Source organism: Lepidochelys kempii, chromosome 25 (assembly GCF_965140285.1).
Source record: "Lepidochelys kempii isolate rLepKem1 chromosome 25, rLepKem1.hap1, whole genome shotgun sequence".
Lineage (NCBI taxonomy): Eukaryota > Metazoa > Chordata > Testudines > Cheloniidae > Lepidochelys > Lepidochelys kempii.
The window spans coordinates 14,394,508-14,404,563 of record NC_136404.1 but is presented as its reverse complement, the minus strand read 5'-3'; the positions used below and the strand labels follow the sequence as shown (position 1 = coordinate 14,404,563).

Sequence of the window (10,056 nt, the reverse complement as noted above, 5' to 3'; positions counted from 1 at the left end):
CAGGCCAGCCGGTCCCTGGTGATGACGCCAAGTTGCAGGTAACTGCAGGCAGCCGCAAGCAGGACCCTCTCTCTCCCCCTCTCTGTGATGCAGCACTGGTTGAACCACAGATTCGGTTTAAGCCTGGGATTTTCAAAGAAGCCAAATGGAATTAGGTGCAAGTCAATGGGAGTTGGGAACCTAATTCCCTCACACGTAGGTCCAGATCAGAGGGAATAAAAGAGGGAAAGGGAAAGGGAGGAAAAGACCCAACTGCAGCTGGGCTTGATTGCTGGGGAACCCAGATTCAGGTCCTAGCGACAGGCCAGCTTTGGAGTTTGGATCTGAACCTCCACATTGTTCAGGGCGTTGGATCCAGGCTTTCGGTCCAGGCACCTCCGTGATTTGAATAAACTACAGCCGGGCTTCAGCTTTTCCCATATGCCCACAGCTTTCCCAAAAGCTACAGAGAAGGCCAGAGTCCTGCCCTCTCTCCCACTGACGGTGTACATGCAGGTGGTATGGACACCTACGGACACAGGTGTGCACCCACCCAGACGGATGAGCTTCGAGATCAGGAGGAAGCCCCCGTTCACAACAGTGACCGCAGCTCCCCTTGCCCTCTCCAGCACACGGGATCCTTCAGCACCCTTGGAATGGCAATGGAACAGGTCCACGTGGCCAACAAACCCAGCTCAGTGATTCCAGCCCCTTGCGCTGCCCTGTTAGGAGTCTGGCAGGTCTTGCCCAGGAGAAAGCATGGGAGATCAGTGCCTCTAATTTTCTGGCACACTCCCTCCCTGCAGACAAGCGGCTGCCTGGCCCCTGCCCAGAGTTCAGCAGGCACTTGGGATGAGCTTTCTCCCTGCACTGTGTCTTGGCTCAAAAGCTGTTTCTCAGAGCCCGATTCTGAACAAACCGATTCCCGGCACCACACACTGCAACTCCCCGAGGTCCAACCAGCGCCCATGTGCCGCCACGGATCCACTTCCCACTTCTACAAGCCAATGGGAAAGGAAGTGTTGGCTCTCATCCATATCGGGGCGTGCACACGACGCAGCCAGATGGATGATCACGAAGCTGAGGAGGCTGCTCTAATGGAAGTCCCAGTGATTCCTTTGCCCGGGGCCTCTGGCTTAGGACTCTCCTCTATGCTCTGACTATCTGGGAAGGCGGAGGGTGCTCTAGACTGGGGATGGGAAGAAGAACTCGGGTAGTCTGGCGATGCAAAATCTCTCTGTTTTTTGCCTCCAAAGCCTACCAGCCTGAATCGTACCCTTTGCTGCCCCGCGGGTTATGCCCGAAGAATTCCTGCCAGCCAGGGCAAGTGTGTCATTGCCGCGGGCTACGGGTGTAAAGCAAAGACACCTCCACAGGGACTGCCTTCCCCCCGCTGCGCTCAGCCCCCTCCGCACGGCACTCAACCCGAAACTGTAAAGCGTTTGCTGCAGTCCCCTTAACGCCAGCGGGACGGGCTTTGCTGAAGCAGGACCCGAACCAAGCAGGCTGGCTGGGCAGACAGCTCCGCCTTATGCCCTTGGCTGCACGCTCTGGCCCTGATCCAAAGCACGGCTGTTATGCACCTGCTTAACTGGGAGCAGGTGAGTAATCCCTTCGGCTTCTCTGAGGCTAACGCCTGAAGTCCCAGCAGGCGCGTAAGTGCTTGTCCGGATCAGATCAAGCCCCCAGAGGACCAGGGTCCAACAGCTACTTGTGGAGTGGAGCGGAGAGTCTGAAGGGGTGGCATCGAACCCCTTTACCTCTATCGCTGAAGGAAACGGATCCTAGAAACGCAGACTTTTCCCAGTGAGGCAGCTCTACAAAACCGTCTCCTAATAACTGCAGATCAACTACACACTTCAACCCTAAGAATCTCCAAATGGAGCTTGCTTGGCCCCCGCCCCCCCACCCTGCCCCGCCCCCCATTTCCCCCTGCATACAAACACCTGAGCTCATTCGCTGGGGTCACCCTGGCTCTCTCCCGAACCTTGGGTGTCCCCAGCGTTCGAAAGAAAGTAGCGCGGATCGAACTCGACCAAAGATCGACATCAGACGACCACAAGAAAAAGAGGTTACAAAGTTTTCCAAGTCCTGTTTCCCTGAACGAACACTAATATATATCTCATTTTTGTGAGTTAAGGTTTGATTTTTTTTTTTTTAGAGAATAAAATAGAAGCTATTTACAAAAAAAAAAAAAAAAAAGATCCAACTAACCACCTCATAAAATGCCATATAGCTTGAGTGTAGTTCTTAAAATAATAATGAAAAAAGATTTAAAGGACTAAAAATTCCTCCCGCTTTTGCAAATTTTGTTTTTGGTTGAAAGGAAAGGAAAGGAAAGGAAAGGAGGGGAGGTTTCATTAAAAACACAAGCCCGTGGGCGTCGGTGCGACTGTGTGTCTGCCTGGAGGTATCCAAAAGAACACAACTTCACACAACAACATTAGAAAACAAACGCACAGTGCAAAGTGGGGTGTCCATGAGGTAAAAAGAGTTCTGGGGGCGGGGAACGGTGCATCACCTCCAAAGCTACCGGGTAATGACTGGCTCAGAGTCCAGGCTGCTTTTAATGAAACCCCCTGGATTAAAGCTTTTCTCCTTGCAAAACTTTCTCCAGTCCTCTCGGGAGGAGGGGGAAATGGGGCTTCCTCCCCCCACCCCCCGGGGAAGCCAGATGCAAGCTCGGGTTTTGGCCCCAGCTGTGACAGAAGCTCCACGTGTGGGTGGGTTTGGGGTTTTTTTTGTCTTTTGGTGAGATGAGGCGCTGCCGTTTGGGGTGGGGGGTGGGGGTGGGGAGTTAAGGCGAAGACGAGTTATTGGAGGTAGAGGTTGGAGGGGCCGACAAACCAGCCGGGGCAGCCTGGGAGACGCCGCTGCTGCCCCCCACGCCGCTGCTGCTGCTCCGGCTGCTGCTGTTTCCTTTGCTGTAGGCGGAGGAAGGGAGCGAGGAGGACGAGGGGCCGGGGGTCTGTGCGAACAGCACACCTGGGGGAGAGACAACAGGGAGAGGCTCGTGGGGGACTGCTCCTAACTCCAGCGGGAACCGAGCTGTGAAGCGGGGAGAACGCTCCTTCCTTTCTCCCCGCCCCTGCTGGGACAATGGCGCCCTGATACATAGGAACCGTCAGCCCGGATCACAGCAGTGATCCATCCGGCCCAGCATCCGTCTCGGTCAACGGTCAGCGGCTTCAGAGGAAGGGGCAAGAAACGCTGCAAGAAGCAGCTAAGTTTCATTGGAGAGGAGTGATCTAGTGCTTAGGGCCCTGGCCTATGAGCCCACAGCTCTATTCCTAGCTAGTTACAGGGCCTCCGTTTCCCCTCGCAACCATGTCTACCTAGACTGTAAGCTCTTCAGGGCAGGGACCAGCTCTCGCTAGGTGTCTACATACTACCACAGTGGTGCCGATTCGTGAAAATAACTTGCAAGCGTCTTTGTCCCTAGAGGAAAGAGTTTGGAAGCACATTGTCTACGGGCAGCGAGACACGGAGAGGCAAGTCACTACCTCCCGAACGCCAGGACCGAAAGTCTGCAAAGGGAGAGGAGCATCCGGCACGGATCAATCCCCCCCGGAAAGGCTGGGAAGGGACTGCAGAATAGGAACCGTGAGACCAGAGCCTGGGCTCTGATCAGACAGCCTGCTCTGGGTTTGTACAGCACCCAGCACGATGGGCCCCTTCGGTGCTACTGGGGTGACACGTTAACACGCTCACCAGAGAGATCCAGCAGCCCTGTGTGTTGCTGTGTCAGACTCTTTGGGCCAGCAGGGGGCTGGGGAGTGGGTAAGCAAGAGGCAGAGACGGAGACCTGGCCGCGTTCCCCTTACCCGTATAGACGATGCCGTTGATCTCCACTGACATGCTGATGCTGTTCGTGCCGTTGTTGGACAGGCTCATGCCGGGGTCCTGACGGTTTTCTGCAGCAGGATAAATCAGATGATAAACAAACTGCTCAGTCAAAACAAAGACCGTCCTGACCCGCCAGGCTCACAGAACCCTGCTGACGCCATCCCCAAATCCTTTCCTCTCGGCTATTAACAGGGATGGTAAAAAAATCCCTCTCCATTTACAGATGGTGGATTTAGCGTCCAGGTCTGCCTTTAAATGTTACTGTGTTCCTATCGGACAGGCAGCAGGGACACACGGAAACCAGCGGGTGGGAAAACGGACGCGCAGAACGAAAAGCGAGCCCTACGGACAAGGCTGGTCTAGGGGTCTGGTATCATCAGCAGGAGCAGAAGCAGAGGCCTCCAGCCCTGGGGAATCAAAGCTTTGGTTTTGGTCTTCAGATTTGCTAAAAGTGGGCCCAGCACAGTGCCGGGAAATGCTTTTGGTACAGGGAGCGGGAAGAGGACTGAGAGGAGAGAGGAACCTGGTCAGACATGACACAAAAGAGGCACTTGTTTTTAAACTCTGGCTAGCAAAAGAGCCCTTCCCCTGCTGGGAGATGGGGAAAGGCCTGGCTGAGCGGCCCAAGCATGGGACAGGGAGCTGGGTACAGCTCTTGTAGCTCATGCAGTGGAGGGACAGCATTTAAGAATCAGGTCCCAGGTTCAATCCCCACTGCCGACGACCCGTGCACGGGGGTGGCCTTACTCCAGCAGGCTCGGCGCCCCTAGCCTAACCTCTGGGGAAGATCTGCAGCATGACTGCCTCCCTTTTCTCTCCCTCCAGCCCCAGCGTGACCCACCTGGCGAGCGGGTCCCTTGGCTGTTAATGCGGATGCTCATGGGTAACTGCGCTGTCATGGCCAGGAGGTTCTGCTGGATGGCCCGTTGCATCAGCCTCTGCTGCTCATCTGTCACCAGAGCCATCTTCTTCTCCGGTGGCTCCCCGGACTCCAGCTTCTCTCTCAGCTGCTCCAGGGCTGCGGCCTGAGCAGCCACCGCTGCCTGGGCCGCGGCCGCCTGCACGGCCGCTGCCTGGGCCGCGACCACCGGGTGGCCAGCCAGGGACACAGGGAGTCGGCTGGGCATGGGGATGGGGATCGGCGAGTCCTCTTCTGCAACAGGGAGAGGGCACGGGAGTCCCGTGAGCTCGCGAGGGCTGGTCCAGGCCAGCCTCTTCACGTGCATCAGAAACAAGCTTTATGTGCACCCAGACTTCCCAGCCAGCTCCCTGCTGCAGTACGGGATGGCTCCTTTGTATGGTACTCTCCTTTCACAAGTGTTCTGCATTGATTCACACGGGCATGGCATTGAGGACTAGTGGTTAGCCCAGGGGGCTGGGAATCAAGGCACCTATGTCCCAGCTGCCTTCCTGTACGACCTGGATCGAGTTACTTCCCCACACTCTGCCTCAGTTTCCCCAGTGGTAGACTAGGGATAATCCTGGCCTATTTTATGGTCGGTGAGCAGAGCAATCCCTATGTCTCCGTTAATGGTTATAAATTGCTCTGAGATTCTGACATTAAAGTGACACCATGTAAAGGAGCCAGTGTAGTATCGTGGACTGAGCACAGGTCTGGGAGCCAGGACTCCTGGGTTCTATTCCCAGCTCTTGGAGGAGAGCAGGGTCTAGTAGTTAGAGCGCAGGGGTTGGGGGACTGGCAATCAGGACTTATGGGTTCTAATCCCTTGCTTTGCCATCATTTGCCCATGAGTGCCATAGGAATGTTATTAACTCCCCTCTCCGGAGGGCTCTGAAACCATGGGGTGAAAAGCTCTAGCTAACGGAGCCAGACCCTGAGGCCTTTACTCCCTCCCTCCCCTGCACCTGGCTTCAGCCCGCTGCCCATGGCCCAGCCCCTTCATGCCAAGCAGGGCGCCAGCCAAGCCATTACCTTTCTTTATCTTTTGCCCAGGGCCGATGGGGCCGCCGTTGGTGGCCGCCACCAGCCCCAAGCCAGGCACTTGCAGCTTGGGGGAGGAGAGCAGGCTGGGGGTGCCGCTGGGGGAGTAGGTGAAGAGGGAGCCCCCAAAGCCCTGCCGGCGGCCTTCTCGCCGGTTGCTGTCGATGGCGGCTTGCAGCTCGTTGGGGTTGCTGAGCCCCCGCTTCTCGCACTCGTAGGGGTACAGGTACTTCATGTATCTGCCAGAGGAAACACCTGCTCAGCCCGCGGCACCAGGCACCCTCCCAGCCCGCCCACCGAGGAGGCAGCTCCCACAGGCCAGCAGCTAACACGGGCGCCTGTCGGTATCGATCCAGAGGCGCCTTTTCCCCAGAGCCGTGCCGCCTCCATGCCCCGAGGATCTTGCCTTCAAGAAAAAGGGATTTCTGTAGCCCCAACCCCTCCCCAGCTGGGCACTGGAAACAGGAGGTTTGGAAACACTGATGCTCTGTCCTGCATCAGCCAAACCAGGACTCCTTAAGAGGGGCTTGTCTAGATCAGCCTCTGGCTACAGACATCCCTTTCTCCATCCGGGGTGGGGAAGAGAGAACGGATCTCACAGGAAGCAGAGCAATCCCAGAAACGGGGAGGGAGCCCAGCATCCCACACGATCAGCCCCACGATGGGCCGTGGCTGAGTGCCACCCCTTCAACACACAGTAGCTGTTCCCCCCCCAGCCACCTCCAGCCCTTGCTGGACTAAGGAGCCGTGGCTGGGATCTCCCCTCGTTGTGGGAATCTGGGATCGAACACTAGGCCAGCTGGCTGGAAGGGCAGGGCGGCCTCCCACTCCCCCGGATCCCCCGACACTTACTGAGTGCGTAGCGTGAAGGCAGCACTGGTGATGGAGGTGGGCAGGTTGAGGCCTTTGGTGATCTCCCGCCACAGCTTCTTGTTGATCACTTCCACCAGGCCCCCCTTCTCGGTCACCAGCATGTAGAGCATGTAAAGGTCCAGCACTTGCTTGGCCATGATGGGAATTCGGTTGACGGGGGTCCCTGTGGAGTGGGGAAGGTCAGTATGCCGGAGAGAGCTGGGCCGGGGGCAATGAAACGTAGGAGCGAGGCACAACTGGGACTCACAAACCCTGCGCTGCATCCCTAGCTCTCGGACAAGTCACATCCCTGCTTTGTGCCTCAGTTTCCCCCTCCTCCCCCCCCCTTTGCCTTTCTAGCTTTTCAGGGCAGGGACTGTCCCTAACAACATGTATGTATAGTAGCTAGAACAATGGGGCCACGATCTCAGCTGGGGCCTCCGGGATGGACCGTGGGATTACCGTGAGGAAGGAAATGCCTCGTCCTTCAGACAAGATGATCTTTATCCCAAGTGTGCCTGGGAAACATTTTTGAAGAAAATCCTTTTCATAGCAGCATGGAAAGGTCCCCTAAATTCCACTGACCGTTTCATCTGTGCTTCGCACAGGAACAAAACCAGCTCCCTTTCCAGCATGCCTGGCTGACATCCAATTGTGGGTGGGGGAGGGTTTGCATATTTGCATGGTGCTATTTAAACATTTTTTTATTCACAGCCCTGCGCCTGCTCTGCTGGGCTGCGGCCGGTCATGCACACATTTGAAGGAGCCTGGCATATTGGACTGGGCCGATATAGAGACCCCACTGCCTATTTGAAGGGCTAATTTTCTTGGACTTATCTGCCGCCCTGCCCTGGTCAGGGACAGCTCTTAGAAAGCGGTAGGGGCAGGGAGGTACCACAGAAGCAATTAGGCAGCGGCTAGGAAAAGGATGTGATGGAGAGAGAAACCCAACCCTCCCCGCCCAGGATACTCTGGCCGTTTTCCACTGCTCTGTCTTTGCATTAGCGTCAGATGCACGTCACTCTCCCCAGATCCTCGCCCTAAGACGTCAGCAGCTCCTCTGCACATCCAGTGCAGGGAGAGGAGCTTAAGGACACCGGCTCGGTCGTGTCCAGCAGGTGGCGCTAGCAACCAAAGCCCAGCAATGGGGCTTTTAAGAGGACGAGGGCATTACTCAGAGAGCGGAAGAGACAGACGCCACCATCCCAGAGCACGAGACACCAAACTGTTGTGCAACAGACAGGAAGGTCCCGTCTACTCTGCTGAGCTGGATTTAAAAACCCTCAAGGGATCACAGCTGACACCCCGCTCTGAGCAGGGCTGGAGGTGGCCAATGGGCCAATACCTTCAAATCTGCGGTCACACTCCAAGGTGGAGACTTGGGGCTAACCAGGCTTGAGCCCCAAACTTTCCCCGAGAGTCTCACTCTCCTGAACAGGGCTACAGAGGGTCCCCCACCTTCCCAGCCCCCAGTGCCCTGAGAGGCCGAAAACTGCAGGAGAGTCAGTTTCATTCCTGATAAAAATCCTGGGATCAGGGTGAGTCCAAGGATACTTTAAGGACGTGTCTATTATAAAAACTGGATGCAGACCATTATAGGGAATAGATTAGGATATCTCACTGTTCTCTTGTGCTCTCCCCACCCCAGCTTCATCCATTTCTTTCTTCTAAGTAGATTGTAAATTCTTTTGAGAGGGGCTGGCGCTTTGTGGTGTGTTTGTACAGCGCCTAGCGCAATGCAGCTCTGGACTAGGACTGCAGCTTCTGGGTACTACGGTTATACTAATAATAATGTGTCTGGTGAGCCTCACAACATAGAAGGGAGGGCCCTGCCATAGAGCTGACTGTCTAAGAAGGTCGTTTTTACATTTGGTCGTTTTCCTTTCAAAAACAATGTTCAATGAAAAACAGCCCTAAAAAGTCTCGGGGGAGCCCCCTCCCTCCAGAAAATGTGAACAAGATTTTTCACCAAATTTTCATTCGGTTTGGAATGTTCCAGGTTTCCACAATTTGTTTTTAGCTTTTAAAGCCAAACCTGTGTCGTTTTGTCAATGTGTCCCTTCCCCAGGCTTTCTCCTCTCCCATTTGTCACTGGAAAGCAGGAGGGGGGAAGAAAAGGGGGGAAGGAAGGGTTTGAAGTTTGCATTTTTTAGTGGAAAACTGAAACATTTCCACTGAGGGGAAAAAAACCAACCTCTGCCCCCCCTAAAAAAGTAAAAGTTTTCTGTAAACCCCCTTGGCTCCCCAGTTTCCTACGATGCAGAGCAAAGAGTGTCTGATCCAAAGCCAATGGGAACCTTTCCAGTGAATCCAGTGGACTTCAGATCAGGCCCGTGGGGTTTGCCTTCCGAGGGCTTAGAAAAGGCAGGTCGGCGCTAGGTTTCCCCCCACACCTGCCCTGGGAGATCCAGGCCAGCGGGACCCTGAGCGGTCACCATGCAGCAGGATGTGTGTGCACATGTAACGAGATGGGCAAGGCGGTCTCAGTCATATGATATGAGAAATCAGGTAAGCAGTACAAGGGCTTCCCCTAGAGAGTGCAGTCCCCACTCTGCAGCCCACCTCAGCCCAATGCCTCCTTCCGACACCATGGAGGTGCAGTGAGCTCAATCTGGATCAGACTCACATGGTCGCAAGCCAGTGCTTACAGTGGGGTCTCTGCAGACCCCACATCATTAGTGTATCAATGGCAGCTGGGGCCCTAGGGCTGGATGGGCCTCCGAGACCGACTTCCCCCCCTCGCCCCATAGGGCTACGCAAAGGGGGAGGGGGGGGCTGAGTGCCAACATTGCATGCAAGTCTCTGCCCATCAAGCTTACAGTCCGCGATGGATGGACCACGTGGTTCCAACATTATGGGTTGAAGCTGCCCCAGCCCCTGTGCAGCCAGAGGTCCCTGCCCTCAGCAAAAGGCCTGGGGGGGATGACTCTAGGACCCCATGCAAGGGATCCCCAACCTCTGCATGCCACTGAACCTAGCTCCCTGGCGCCTGGCTGTATCCCGGCTCATCGCAAGGGAGGGAAGGAGAATGGGGACCTGATCCAAAGCCCACGGAAGTCAGGGGGGGAAAGCTGCCCGTGACATTACTGGGGTTTGGATTATGTCCTTGGGATGTGGCTAACCTGGGCCAACCAGCGACTCCCGATCCCAAGGAGGTGGCACTGTTATCCCGCGGCTGCAGCAGCAGCTGGGTGGGAGCGCGGCTGCTGCCTTATGGTGCACGGGCACCAGGGAGAGGATCCCGCCCCAGCCCAGCCCTCTGTCTCTCCATGCACTAAGTCCAGCTCCTCACAGCTTGGCATGATGGGTGGAATCCAGCCCAGCGCAAGCAGGGCTGGGCCTTCGTGCGCCAAAGGGCATCCTGGCACTAGACGCTGGTCTTACGTCGTCCAGTCGGGCCGGCAGCCGAGCCAGCTGTGCTAGAGACTAAACGTCTG

The 10,056-nt window shown here is 56.0% G+C and overlaps 1 protein-coding gene across 1 annotated transcript in view; it reads right to left on the bottom strand.

The window, feature by feature from the left end:
* Nucleotides 1-1,914: 1,914 nt before the first annotated feature.
* ARID3A (AT-rich interaction domain 3A) overlaps nucleotides 1,915-10,056 on the bottom strand; it is a 91,606-nt gene continuing 83,464 nt past the window's right edge. The window contains exons 5-9 of the mRNA XM_073323927.2: nucleotides 6,620-6,803; nucleotides 5,759-6,006; nucleotides 4,667-4,978; nucleotides 3,804-3,893; nucleotides 1,915-2,964 (exon numbers count right to left, since the gene is read on the bottom strand). Coding sequence (XP_073180028.1) covers nucleotides 2,777-2,964; nucleotides 3,804-3,893; nucleotides 4,667-4,978; nucleotides 5,759-6,006; nucleotides 6,620-6,803 — 1,022 coding nt within the window. The 3' untranslated portion in view covers nucleotides 1,915-2,776. The remainder of the gene's footprint in view (nucleotides 2,965-3,803; nucleotides 3,894-4,666; nucleotides 4,979-5,758; nucleotides 6,007-6,619; nucleotides 6,804-10,056) is intronic.